The sequence below is a fragment of the Macaca mulatta genome, chromosome 13, assembly GCF_049350105.2.
Source record: "Macaca mulatta isolate MMU2019108-1 chromosome 13, T2T-MMU8v2.0, whole genome shotgun sequence".
NCBI lineage: Eukaryota > Metazoa > Chordata > Mammalia > Primates > Cercopithecidae > Macaca > Macaca mulatta.
In genome coordinates, this window is record NC_133418.1 from 81,084,575 (window position 1) to 81,099,487 (window position 14,913).

The 14,913-nt window shown below is 39.2% G+C and overlaps 1 protein-coding gene across 5 annotated transcripts in view; it reads right to left on the reverse strand.

Annotated features, from left to right (window-relative positions):
- Window positions 1-14,913, reverse strand: part of PLEKHH2 (pleckstrin homology, MyTH4 and FERM domain containing H2) — a 125,247-nt gene that overhangs the window by 3,212 nt on the left and 107,122 nt on the right. For all 5 annotated transcript variants that reach the window (XM_028831707.2, XM_015112245.3, XM_077959659.1 and 2 more), the window contains 5 exons: window positions 12,426-12,567; window positions 7,513-7,658; window positions 5,737-5,866; window positions 2,372-2,458; window positions 416-553 (listed from right to left, as the gene is read on the reverse strand). In XM_028831707.2, coding sequence (XP_028687540.2) covers window positions 416-553; window positions 2,372-2,458; window positions 5,737-5,866; window positions 7,513-7,658; window positions 12,426-12,567 — 643 coding nt within the window. The remainder of the gene's footprint in view (window positions 1-415; window positions 554-2,371; window positions 2,459-5,736; window positions 5,867-7,512; window positions 7,659-12,425; window positions 12,568-14,913) is intronic.

The following is a 14,913-nucleotide window of genomic DNA, read 5'->3' on the forward strand; positions in this document are numbered from 1 at the left end:
ACCCCGGTCTTTCCTCTAATGAGTCCATAAAGCAAACAACCACAAATGAATAAGATAATGTGCATAAAGTACCAGACAGCGATAACTTAATGCCACAACCATTTATTTGGAATCTTCTATATACCTGGCATTGGGCTAAGTACTCTACAAACTTCCTTCATTTAATTTCTAAGCCAAAAGAAGGAGGGAGTATGTTACCATATTTTTAGACAAAGAAACCAGGGCTTGGAAAGATGATGTAAGTTGGACCCATGTTTGTTTGACTATAAATAACGTCTGTTTTCCCATCTGGAACGTAGTCTTTGCTGAATAAATGTTTTAGTATGAAAACAACTAGCATTGCTTTTTGGACTTTTGGCTAAGATTAAGTGAAAACAACTAGCACAAAAAAGTTGGCAAAAAGGCTCCTACTCACCTTGGGTTTTGCCATGGCAAAAAGTAATTTCTCTGTTGGTGTGTCCTTTGAATGTGTATTGTTAATGACTACCATAAAATCATCTTGATAGCCTCCAAAGGTCATTAGACTCTTGTACACATAGCTGACTATTAACCTCTTTAAAGAGAAGAAAAAGTAAATATGTTATATGCTCTTACTTCCAAAGAGAGATGAAAAATAATAATATAGCTCCATTAAAATGCAGATATTCATCAATTATGGTATAATACAAAATTATTTCTAAAATAAAATCTATTATGATCCAAAATAGATAGTAGTGGTACTAATTTTATTTAGGCATCATCTACCTTTACAATGTTGAGTCCGAAACAAGTCATTGAAGAAAAATGAGAAAATATAAGAAAAAAATAAAAAGCAGCTATACTCCAGCATCTAGTGGAAAGCCACTGTTAATATTTTTTACATGCCCTTTCATATGTCTCTTATATATATGTTAGGTTAAGCCATATTACTGATACTTTTCATGGTCAAAACGGTCAAATATTGGTAAATCTACCCTGATAGATGGATTTTGAAATCTATAAACAGAAACAGTATCATATATTAACCCTTTGTCACATATGCAGCAAATATTTTTTTCTAATGTGTTTCCAAAACAATGTAAAAATGTAACTTAGGCTGGGCCTGATGGCTCACACCTGAGGCTGAGGTGGGAGGATCACTTGAGCTCAGCCTGGGCAACATAGGGAGACCTTGTTTCTATGAAAAAATAAAAAATATTAGCCGGGCATGGTGGTGCATGCCTGTGGTCCTAGCCACTTGTGAGGCTGAGGCAATAGAACTGCTTGAGCCCAGGAGGTCAAGGTTGCAGGGAGCGGTGATCACACCACTGCACTTCAGTCTGGGCGACAGAATGAGACCCTGCCTCAAAAAAAAAAAAAATCAAAAAATCAATAAAATAAAATAAAATGTAACTAATATACAGCCTGAAAGGATTCTGCATATCTAATGATTACCTTGCAAGACTGAGCAGACCATTCCAGGACTGAATGCCTCGGACCTGCAACCTACCTGTGTGTGCTTCCCGGCCTGTCTGGCTACCTCCTGAGAGCTAGGGAGCTGGTTTCCTGAACTAAGGTAACTCAATACCGGTGTATAGGTTTTTTTTGTTTTGTTTTGTTTTTTTTACTTTAAGTCACTGATTTTATAATACCTTCAAGTTATCCATTCAAGAACTAAAAGGCACTCAGAAAATATAACCCTTTGAAAAAAAATGTGTGTGTGTTTGTTTTTTAAGCAATTGCAAGGGGAAACAGTAACTATAACACAAAAGGATAGTTTGGTTTCCAGAAAATTTTCAGTGATCTCTGATTATAGCCACACGATTAGACCTGCCTGGTGAATGTAGTAATTCCTGCCCACCAGATTAAACAAAAAAGAGAATAAAATTGTATTAAATAATTAGACACATGAAATATGATTTAAAAAATGTAAATTTCAGGTAAATAAATGAACATATATAGAAATCATAGTTTGACTTTATGTGGAAAGTGCTAAGACGCTATATATATGACACTATAGAAAATTATAGAAATTGTTAAAGAAGCCTTAGTGAAAGTGAACTTAAACTTTGGTTATTAAAGTTCCCACTTTAATGATTTCTTACAGATTTTTATTTTACACAGGAAACAATCTTCTTAACACTTTTAAAAATATAATCATTTCATGAATATAACCATGATCACAATATAGTCACGCTATCAAGATTTTTCTCATACACTGTCTTATCTTGTTTTAAAAGGTTAAATTATAATCATAGCTGTATTTGTAAAATGACTGTTCATGACATAGTATTAGGAAGAATGTTTTCTGTGTAAGAGAAAAATCAGATTAAGATATCATTACCTTCTGTTTATGGTACACTGAGCAATGGAAACAGTTGACTTAATGCAAAACTTGAGCATTTAAACTTACCATGGAGTTGTATTCTAAGAGGTTTAAACCATCCTCATTTACAGCCAGCCACATGAAAGTACTTCCAAGTGATGATGGAGTTATGGGCTATGAAGAGGTGAAAATACACTATATTATAAATGCTAAGCAAAATTACAGAATTTTTTTCAGTCTAAATGTCATGTAACATTTGCCATTAAACAACAAAAACTTATTAAAAATCTCTCCTAGGAAAGAGGCAGGGTGGTATACTGGAGCAAAGAGTGAATGTGGTATTAGGAGACCTAGCTTTGAGACCCAAACCGGCCATTTATTAATGTGTGCCTTTGGACAAACTACTGAATCTCTTTGTGGCTCAATTTCCTCATCTTTAGCATAGGAACAATAATGTTCATATTTTAATTTTCTTCTGCGTTAAGACATTAATAGTCAACAAGGCTTTTAGGGTGTTTATGATGACCAAAATCCTAATGAAGCAAAATATACTGCTGTGCTTGATAAATTGTGTAGTGCTATTACAAGGTAAAGGATTATTATTATAATTGCACACCTTTCCTGAAAGTTCATTAAATCTGATATTCAATATGTAATAAAAACACAATAAAAAGAAAACATGAAACTGTGTGATAAATAGTAATGAGAAATATGAAAATTTCCACCAAATTTTTTATTGTAAAAGGTATGAAATTGGCTGGGTGTGGTGGCGCATGCCTGTAATCTTAGCACCTTAGAAGCCGAGGTGACTGAATCATTTGAGGCCAGGAGTTCGAGACCAGCCTGTGCAATGTGACGAAACCCCATCTCTGCCAAAGACACAAAAATCAGCTGGGCATGGTGGTGCACGCCTGTAATCCCAGCTACTTGGGAGGCTGAGACAGGAGAACAGCTTGAACCTGGGAGGCGCAGGTTGCAGTGAGCTGAGATAGTGCCACTGCACTCTAGCCTGTGTGACAGAGTGAGACTCCATCTAAAAAAAAAAAAAAAAGGTAAAAGCTACTCCTGATTCTCACAGAAAAAAAAAGCTATGAAATTATATTAATAAAAAGAACCTCCTACCACTGAAACCCATGAATGATTTTGAGCAATTAATGATGCTTGTTTGGTTCCATTAACAAATGAAATCCTAAAAAAAAATCTTAACTATTTATCTTAAATTTTACAAAATAATGTCAAGACTATAGATATAAAACTGGGATGAATGTTGGGTTATTTTATATAATAAAACTTGTTAGCATCTCATATATACAAAACCCTGAGTTAGAAACTGTCTACTGAGGGTTGATTTGCAAAGGATAGGGAAGAATTCAATTCAAAAGGATGCCCTTCAACTCTAGTGTCCACTGACAGGTGAATGGTAAACAAAATGTGGTATATCTATACATACAGTGGAATGTTATTCTGCCTCAAAAGGGAAGGAAATTTTGACACACGCTACAACATGGATGAACCTTGAGGACATTATACTAAGTGAAATAAGCCAATAACAAAAGCACAAGTATTATATGATTTCTCTTACATGAAGTTCCTAAAGTAGTCAAATGCATAGAGATAGAAAGTAGAGTGGAGGTTGCCAGGGGCTGGGAGGAGGAAGGAGGACTGGAGAGTTAGCATTTAATGGGTACAGTTTCAGTTTGGGAAAATAAAAAGGTTCTGAGATGAATGGTGGTGACAGCAACATAACAATGAAAATGTACTTAATGCCACAGAACTATACACTTAAAAATGGTTACAATGGGCCAGGTGCGGTGGCTCACTCCTGTAATCCCAGCATTTTGGGAAGCTGAGGCGGGTGCATCACTTGAGATCAGGAGTTCGAGACTAGTCTGGCCAAAATGGTGAAACCCTGTCTCTACCAAAAATATAAAAATTAGCTAAGTGTGGTGGTGTGCACCTGTAATCCCAGCTACTTGGGAGGCTCAGGCACGAGAATCGCTTGAACCTGGGAGGCAGAGGTTGCAGTGAGCCAAGATTGTGCCACTGCACTCCAGTCTGGGTGACAGAGTGAGACTCCATCTCAAAAAAAAAAAAAAAAAAAAAAAAATTAAAGGGTAAATTTCATCATGTGTATTTTACCACACACACAGAAAACAGGATGCCATGAAGCAACAAAGGAAGTGTTGCTTGTTATAAAGAAAGAAAAGTGAGCAAAAAAGATGCCTGCCATGTAATATGAAAAGCAATATTATTATTTAATAAATTTTGTGCCAGCAAGCACATATTATCAGAACAGAAAAGGGTATTTAATATTATTTCCAATGCTGAAGTTAGAATTAAAATCCATGCTGCTCTACAGTTCAAATCTATTCCTTGTAATTTTAAAAAATATATATTCAACTCCCTATAAGAACATTAATTTTATAGATGTTTAAGAATACTAACTTTATCGTCTTTTTCTTAATTAATATACAGCTTTCAGTTCCACTAGAAAAAAAATTAATTCTCACCTATCAATAATATAGTCACTTATAGAATCAGAGTTCGAAGATACCTTAGATTTTACTTTTCTACTCTAAGTCATTAACAGATGAGGAAAAGTGAGGTCCAGAGAGGTAACCTGACTTGCCCAAAGTTGCACAGCTATTCAGCAAATATTTATTAAGTGATAATTATTAATTATGTGCAAAGCACTACGGTAGGTACCAGAGGAAGATTTTAGGATCAGTGAGTTTATACTTTCAAGGAGCATGCAATTTAATAGTGAGGATAAAACAAACACACAGAAAAATATAACACAAGGCAAGATGTTATCTTAAGAGCCTGAGAAAGTACAAAGAGACATGGTTCAACAGAAAGAAAAGGAATCAAAAGGCACAATTTTTCCCTTGGGGAAAGGGCTGGCCATCCCTGGGCAGGGTGGGTCTCCTTCCTCAGTGTTCCTGCAGCATTCTGTTCATGTGACTCATCGTGATATTTGCCATACAGTGGTTTGTTTACAGGCCTGTTGCACTACAGACTACACAAAGTAAAATAGTCCTGGAAGTTCATGTACAATCCATCTGAAACAATAGGTTATGTATCCCTAGAGCTTAGATCAATGTTTAGCAAACAGAACTATTTAGTAAATACTAAATAAATGAGCAAATGAGTGACAGAGTAAAGGTGTTCATGGATGAATGAATGAACAGAAGAATGCAGAGTTGAGCTGTGGTTTAGGACTCATGATTAGCTAATGAGTCCAAGAAATGATTTAGGGTGGGAAAAGTTGGGCAGACAGGAAAAGAGAGAAGCTTTTGTGCCCTTTCCCTAGTGTCTCTTCATTGTTTTCTTTACATTATTGGATATTTCTTCATTTTTTGCAGAAGCCAAATATACTAAGTCTGGGGTAAATCTGGTCGGCTATGTACACAAAGGTTTTCATTACGCATCTCTCTCCCATTCTTTCTTACTTTTGCAAGAAACAACTTGGCACCAAAGAACGGCCACTTCCTGGCTACTGTCAAATAAATGCGCACACAGTCAGCAGCACTGTGTCCCCGGAGGGCCATCCATCTGGTTGAGAGTCGCTGGCAAAGCTGCCTAAAAAAAAGAAAAGAACAAAAACAAAAACACTAAAGCAAAAACATAAACAGTGTGTCATAATCTTAAGATAAAACTCTCCTTGAGCCAATCTTAAGCATAACTGTGACCCCAGGCATAACCCGGGTAAAGATTTTGTGGCTCTCATCACACCACTGTCCACCACTTGTCCTTTCTGGAATATTCCTTTCACCAAATTCTCATCCTATCCATATTTTCAGCATGAACTAGGTACCCCCAGCAGATCCATTTTTAAAATCTGAATATCTACCATCAAAACTTAGTGTAAATTAGTTTAAAAGATAACTTCTTATGGGAATATTTTCATTTTAAAACAAAAGTACAGGCCAGGTGCAGTAGTTTACGTCTGTAATCCCAGCACGTTGGGAGGCTGAGGCTGGCGGATCACCTGGGGTCAGGTGTTCAAGACCAGCCTGGCCAACATGGTGAAACCCCATCTCTACTAAAAATACAAAAATAAGCCAGGCATAATGGCGGGTGCCTGTAATCCCAGCTACTCGGGAGGTCGAGGAGGGAGAATCACTTGAAGCTAGGAGGCAGAGGTTGCAGTGAGCCGAGATCGCCCCATTGCATTCTAGCCTAGGCGACACAGCAAAACTCCGTCTAAAAAAAAAAAAATACAACTAGTAGGGCCCAAAGATGAATCCCTGATGGTAGAATTTTAGGTCCTACCACCCCTGGCTTGGAGAGATGTTAGATGCAAGGTGAAACTTGTCAGATCAAATCACAAAGGCAACCACTCATTCTACATAGATAAAAGGCTAATCTTAAATGTTTCTATTTTGGAAAAGCTCATGATAAATTGAGTTTGCCTCTATTTTTAAATCTAATCACCTTCTCTTTATATATTCTCTGAAACTGAAACTCCAAATTGAGGTAAATTAGAAACTTTTATATTAAAAAGTCCTACGTAAGAGGATAGTTTATTTTTATTTCAATTTATTCATAATAGAATATACAACATATGATCTTTTGGTAGACACTTCATAAAATTAAACATATTATTGGCCAGTTTTTTTCTCTTATTTATTATCAGGGTTGTGCTGGACAAGAATGAAAAAGATCAATTGAAAAGTACATTTAGGCCGGGCGCGGTGGCTCAAGCCTGTAATCCCAGCACTTTGGGAGGCCGAGACGGGCGGATCACTAGGTCAGGAGATCGAGACCATCCTGGCTAACACGGTGATAACCCCGTCTCTACTAAAAAATACAAAAAACTAGCCGGGCGAGGTGGCGGGCGCCTGTAGTCCCAGCTACTCGGGAGGCTGAGGCAGGAGAATGGCGGGAACCCAGGAGGCGGAGTTTGCAGTGAGCTGAGATCAGGCCACTGCACTCCAGCCTGGGCCACAGAGCGAGACTCCGTCTCAAAAAAAAAAAAAAAAAAAAGAAAAGTACATCTAAAGGTTTTTTTTTTTTTTTTTTAATTAAAGAAAGTTTAAATATAGATTCTAAAGCTTCTGGGCTTATCTTAAATAAAAATATCTATAATCTCCTGTGGCTCAATAGTATTAAAAAATCTTGAGAAAACTGTCAAAATGTTTTTCACCTTTAAAATTTGAACAGAAAAATATTACCAAAAAACTCGCAAGACCCTACCCTCTAAAGAGTTACAAAGATGTCCTTACCTTAACTGCTCTTCAGAACAGCCATCTCTATACCTTTTAGGATAAAATTTTTCTATGACTTGCTTTAGAGTTTGATTCGCTTTGCACTGATGGGTAACATGCCCTGCTGGAGTTGAAAAAGGTCTTTCAAAATCTCCAATCTCTACCTAATTGGAAATCCAAAAAAGTGAAAATATATCAAAAAGAGTTTTAAGACAGAAAATCAGTTAGTTTTATTTTTCCTAAACATTCTTTTTTAACACATAATACATAAATCTATTTGTCATGATTATGTGATTATGAAATTTATAATCACATTTAGGAATTTTTATAAATTACATTTGAATTCTAATTTTTTTTTTTGAGATGGAGTCTCGCTCTGTCACCCAGGTTCACTGCAACCTCTGCCTCCCAGATTCAAGTGATTCTCCTGCCTCAGCCTCCTGAATTGCTGGGACTACAGGTGTGTACCACCATGCCCGGCTAATTTTGGGGCTTTTAGTAGACACGGGGTTTCACCATGTTGGCCAGGCTGGTCTCGAACTCCTGACCTCAAGTGATCCGCCTGCCTTGTCTTACCAAAGTGTTGAGATTACAAGCGTAAGCCACCGCCTGGCCTGAATTCTAATTTTGAAAAAAATCTGTAATTTAAACATTTGCGTTCCATTTCTACATTAACCTTCCTAGTTTACTATCACCATTTAGTAGTACTTGCTAAAAGCCACTACTTTGTTATTGTCTGTAACACAAGGACAATTTTTCATTTTTAAGGCACTATTTTGATTGCTGATAATAAGATGAAATGGATGTTAAAAATAAAAGGCAATCGATGGGCATGGTGGCGGGCACCTGTAATCCAGCTACTCGGGAGGCTGAGGCAGAAGAATTGCTTGAACCCAGGAGGCGGAGGTTGTGGTGAGCTGAGATCGTGCCACTGCCCAGCCTGGGTGACAGAGCAAGACTCCATCTCAAAAAAAAAAAAAAAAAAAAGTTATAAGAAATTTCAAAAAACTATTAGTTGGACTTTTTTGAGGGTCTCTCCTGAATGTAATGGGAGCAAGAACCATATTCTCATTACTTTGTTCCTAGATTTTCTCCATGTTATTGTGTTCATACTGTCATTCTACTAGCATTAATCCTGGGAATAGAGTCCTTCATTCCCCTTTATCCCTTAATGAAAGAATGTTCAGCTTTCATCTCTACTAATAGGCTGCACAGATGCCATCCTCAATCCACCCATCTAACTATCCACCCATCCATCTCTCCATGAACTCACCAATTCATCCCTTCAAACAAACCCATTCTGAGTCCCCACTGTAAGTCAGGCACTGTGCTAAGTGATGTGAGAAAGGAAAATGCTGAGCATAGCCCCACCCTCAAAGAGTTTATTATCAAGTAGAGAAGACTGAGGCATAAATACTTGTGGTAAACTGTGTTAGGTGACTTGTAGAGCCATGTAGGTATGTAGATATCAAAGAGGGTTAGGGAGGAAGACAGGATAGGGGACATTCAGGTGAATATCCTACTGATCATTCACATCATTACCTACAGCATTCCCCAAAAAGGGGATCAAAGGTTCCATCAAAACTGGAATGGTCTCATAGAAAGCCCCAGCTCTGCATCTCAAATGGGCCCTATTCCTTAGCACAACCAGCCTCTGAGACTCCCACCCTGGGGCTCCTCTTTTCCAGTTCTTAATCTGATCACTTACTGTCTAAAGTCCTCAGCTGAGCTTTGCGCTTACAGCCTATTCTTACAACGTCCTAGGTTCCTTGACCCAGTTTCTTACTTGCTGGTTACTTGGGTTGATTTTGCTTTTCAGCTCCCATTCTTCATTTTTCCTTTTTTCTATCAATCCCCATCATCTCCTACTTAGTGAAGTATCCTTCCAAATTTCTTCACTCCAAATAAAAGCTGTCTACCAGCTCTTCAACCATACTGAAATCCTTGCCCTAGAGCAAGCTATGCATTGTTCCCATCTATCACCAAGCAGCATTCACCACAGCTACCTGGGAAACCTGACATCATATTCAATCTCCAAGGATACGACAGTCTAACGAAGAATAGTTACCAAAAAAAAAAAAAAAAAAGGAAGCTGGGCGCGGTGGCTCGCGCCTGTAATCCCAACACTTTGGGAGGCTGAGGTGGGAGGATTGCTTAAGCCCAGGAGTTCAAGACAAGCCTGGGTAACATAGCAAGACCCCATCTCCACAAAAATTTTTTTTTAAAAAGTCAACTAAATTATCAAGTATTCATTCCTCTAAGAACAGTTATGGAGAAGGAACTGTGTGTAAGGCTGTGCTAGTGACAAAGATGAACAAGAACAGCCCTGGCCTCAGGGGGGCTGCAGTCAGTAGTGCAAAGCAGAAAGATAAATCAATGATTATAAACCACTGAGGTCAGGACGGCAATAGAACATTACAGAAACCCCAAGAGGGACATTTAACCCTCCAAGACAGGATTCAGAAAGTTAACAGGTGAAGTTAACAGGTGAAGGGATGGGGTAGAGATGATCTGGGTAAAGGAGACAAACTAGTCAATCATAAGAGGCAAGATAAAGTGCACCACACACAAGGCAGGGAGTTGTGTATGGAACCACAGTTTATACTTTATTGGAGCATGAAGCTCAAGGTAGGGAGTATTAAGGGAAAGTTGAGGTTGGAGAGGCAGGCAGAGTTCAGATCGTGAAAGTCCTTGCATGTAAAAAAGGAATGAGAAAGCTAGATTCACATTTTTGCTATATCTCTATCCCAGTTACTAGTGCTGCCTAATAAAGCTCCATGCACAGGTGACACTGTGCCAATTTCCAGGCTCAGCCCTTAAGAAAATAGCAGCTTCTGCTTATTGTCTTTCTTCTGGGACGTTGTTGCTGTCACCCATTCACCATTCTTGGAGGAAGCACAAGCAGTCATATACATGAAGAGACCACGTGTAAGGTGCTCCAGCTGACAGTCCCAGCAGAAGTCCCCACAAACAGCCAGCATCAATCAGCCACCAGACATGAGTGAAGGAGCCTTCAAATAATTCCAGCCCTCAGCCATAGAGCGACAACTGACTCTCAGGTTATGTCAGCTGATACCACCTGAAGCAGAGACACACATGTCCCTTCATATCCCTGCCCAAATTACTGTCTTAAGTAGCTGAGTTTTGGAGTCTTTTGTTATGTAGCAATAGATAAGTGGAAAAAATTCTTCTAGCATTTGTGTGAAGGATAAATTTGTGAGGGAAGAGACCACAGAAAGGCACACTACTTAGGAGCCTGCTGTAGGACAGCAGGCAGTGTGAGACAATGATCCGAACCTTAGCAACAGGAGTCAGCATACAGAGGAGAGAACTGAGTAAAACATCCCTAAGAATTCACATTCACAGGATGTGGTGACTGGTGGGAAAGGGCCAAAGTGAGGGAAGAGTCATGATAATTCCTGGGTTTGAAGCTTGCTTGTGGGACCGGGTGGAGGCAGTATCATAAAGAGGAAACAGAGTGTGAACACAGAGGAGGGACGATGATTAGTTTGGTTTTCAATATGCTGATTTTGGCTGGGCACGGTGGCTCATGCCTGTAATCCTAGCACTTTGGGAGGCCAAGGCAGGTGGATCACTTGAGGTCAGGAGTTCGAGACCAGCCTGGCCAACACGGTGAAACTCCGTCTCTACTAAAAATACAAAAATTAGCAGAGCATGGTGGTGGGTACCTATAATCCCAGCTACTAGGGAGGCTGAGGCAGGAGAATCGCTTGAACCTGGGAGGTGGAGGTTACAGTGAGCCGAGATCGTGCCACTTCACTCCAGCTTGGGCAAAAGAGGGAAACTCCGTCTCAAAAAAAAAAAAAAGATTGACTTTAAGGAGACCACAAAAGAACTACGAACTGAAGAGAAAAGATCTGGGAAACTTTGGCATAGGTGGTGCCTAAAATAAAAAGAATGATTGAGATGTCCTGGGACAGAGTGTAGTGTGAGGAGCCATAGACCAAAGACCCTGGGGAATCTAAGCCTTGGTCCAGATGCCATATCACAGAGTTGCTTTAACTTTTTCCTTAATTAACCTAGGCAAAGACTCAGGTGTGGTTGAGACTATGGATTGCATCTTATGACCATTCTCTCCTTCTTCTTAAGAAAAACCTTAAATTTAGCTGGGCACACTGCCACCCCGCTGAGACCACATTCCCCAGACTCCCTGGTAGGTAGTAGGCAAGGCCATGTGACTAAATTCTGATGGGAGAGACATGAATGGAAGGGTTCTATGCAACTGCTGAGAAGTTTTCTCAAGTGCAGGAGGGCATGCCCTTTTCAGCCCTTCCCCCACCCTGAGGCCTGGAACACTGACGTTAGCTGGAGCTCTGGCAGACTCCCAGGACCATGATGATGACACCCTAGGGACAGCAGAAGAGAGAAGAGGATAAAGTCCATGCCCCTAATGGTTTCAGAGGTGCCAGGATGCCTCTCTCTCTATGTGAGCGCTAAATATACTTCTATTCTGATTAAGTCAGTATTAATGTGTGTGTGTGTGTGTGTGTGTGTGTGTGTGTGTGTGAAGGTTGAACTTAATCATAACTAATATAATAGGTAAATAAAAGAAAGTGCTCTAGCCTTTTCAAGGTCTTATTCCTGTTAGATTACCAAGCGATTTCAGCATGACATCTTCAAGCCCACAGCTCTACATTCCAATTCCTTTATTAAATACAAAGCCTAGAGATATATTTTCAACATAATTAAGAAACTGGGTTCTCTTTATGGAATACTGTCTCATTCTATGTCATTGCAACCGTCAGCACTTTAGAGGCTAACTGCAATTATAGTGCCTGTAATTTTTAAGGTGCTAATCATAGCAAAATGAATGTAAAGAGTTACCGAAGTATATTGTTTTACATTTAATTCAATGTAGAAATTAGTATCTTATTATTTCAACATATAACTCTATATAACATGGAAGTTACCTGAGCTAAAAGAGCTGCCATTTCTAATGCCAGATCCTTGTTCAGAGGAAAAAGTCCATTTATGATTTGATCATTTGTCTGATACATTAACAGCAACTTTTCTCTATCAGTCTCTCCACGAGCTTGCACTGAGAAATATAGTCTGTAAAAAAAAAAAAAAAGAGTAAATTTCTCATTAAATTATATTCTTACAAAGGAATAAAGTAAAGATAAATCCAGGGAACCGAGATGGGGTTGTTTTAACACAGTACTCTAAGTGGTATGAACTTAGACTATTACTGTCAATGACTTCTGTTCTGTTCTATTTAGTACTTCCAGCAAAATAAGAAAAAACTGCTTTGAGGTTGAGGTTGAGGAACTGCTGGAGGTGAGGCTGAATCACGTTAAATGTCCATTGTCTAAATATACCAATGAAAAGACAGAGATTGTCAGAGTGGATAAAATATAAAACCCAACTATATGGTGCTTATAAGAAATCCACTTTAAATTTAATAAAAATACATAAATAGAAGTAAAGAGATGAAGCAATTTTTTAGGCCTTGAAACACCAAATCCTTAAATGTTCCTGAGGAAAGACCTAAGACATCAAGCGAAATTAAATATGCCCTCTCTTGCAAGGAATGTATGATACAGGCCTTTATTTCAATGGGCTGTGTAAACCCAGTCTTCAAAACCCTCATGATCCTTCCTGAATACCTTGGACACAGCACGGAAAAGGAAGTGAAGGTTTCAACTCAAAATCACCCCCAAATCAACATCAAATAAGGGGAGGGGGAGAAGGTGAGTTTTCTCTGGGAATCTAAAAGATAATATTTATATATGTAAGTGTGTTTTGACTTTTTGGCCACAATCTGATAAGCAGCTTTAGGGGCTCAAAAATAGTTTACATGTTATCACTATGACTTGCTGAAACACAACATGGCTTTTGTCTGCCTAGGGAGGTCTTCATTAAATCAGCAACTCGATATATTCACTGTGTCATTTGTTCATATGTGAGATTTGTGGGGCTCTGACTCCAGGCTGCAGATCAGGCACAGGTGCTGTAAGGGCTCTAAATGCTGTGACATTGGGGTGGGTGAGCAACATCTTGACATACCTGAATCCTGCCATGACAACACAGAGGCTGGAAAAGAGAGATTTAGATACACTAGCTGTTAGGTGTGTGCTCAAGTGGCTAAAACTTTGCATTTTAAGCCTTTTTTCCTCCTACACACTTGAGGGAGAGGACACACCCCTATCATTTACAGTATCTCTCCCAGTAATTCTCTCAAATAGCAGGGAAGGGGAGGGCAGCAGGTCTGAATCTCTGGGCAAGCATGGGTGGGTATACTTTGAAAAGCTCCTCCTACCCCATGATGCTATTCATTCTTTCCTCTCTACCCAGTTTACAAATCAGAAACATCCTAAGCTCCATTTTAATCTACGATGACTACACCATGACAAATAATGCAGGATTATATTGTTAAACTGGTAGTAGAATACGGCTGGGCAACAGAAACAGATGCCAAATCCAAAGTGATATCAGAAAAGTCATATAAAACAAAGAGAAGAACATTTAAGATGAAAGCCTTCCCTTCTGGCATGCTTACATTGGTATGCACAGCTTATTTTCCCTACTGGAAGTTAGGAAGTATATCATACCCATCACTGTAACCCACTAGAGTTTAGCTAAGTGTTACCACTGGACGGTTTGGTAATACGGCTAAGGGGAGAAAAAGAACCAAATGGCTACAGGCAAGAAGAGCTTAAGTGCATTTTCTGTTATTCCCGGCAGGCAACACGACTGAGCCTGAGAGGGAAAAAGGAAGTGTCATTAGCAAAAATAAATAAATAAATAATAAATAAAAATAATAATAAAAAAACAGAGAAAAACTATATTGGACATGAACCATTGACTCAAATCCCTAATGAAACAGTTTGGGCTCCAACAGCTATCTAGGGATTTGGGGAGAATTTGAAGAGGAACAAAAATGACCAAGAAGTCATAAATATCAAATCCGTGGAGCTTGAATAGGAAAGGCACTACAGGAATGTGATCTAAGCCTCTCACAGTATGGCCAGCTTTCAGCTGCTTCCAAATCCTAAAGAGGCTTGGAGCAGACAGAATGGGCTTCTATGACAGCAGGCAAGGCTTGGATTAGCTCGCAGGGGTATTCCCAAATCTCCACCTCCTCACTGCACACCCAGAAAGCTGAATACTGTGGGATGGAAATCACATCACTGTGGACCAGTACCATTAAACAAACACACTGCTTCCAAATTCAGCAGGGCTCTCAGCGCCGCTGGGTAATCCTTTTGTTTGCCCTCAACTGGATCCATATTCATTCTTCAGAGCATTTATTTCCTACTGTTCCCTTTCCCATCCTCTTGTAAACTTACTGGGGGGACAGCCTGCAATCTCTCTCCGTTCACCCTTCCTTCACTCCTCAGTCCACCATGTCTACTGGTTATACTCTAGTAAAACTGCAATTGTTCTCTTCCTGCCTCA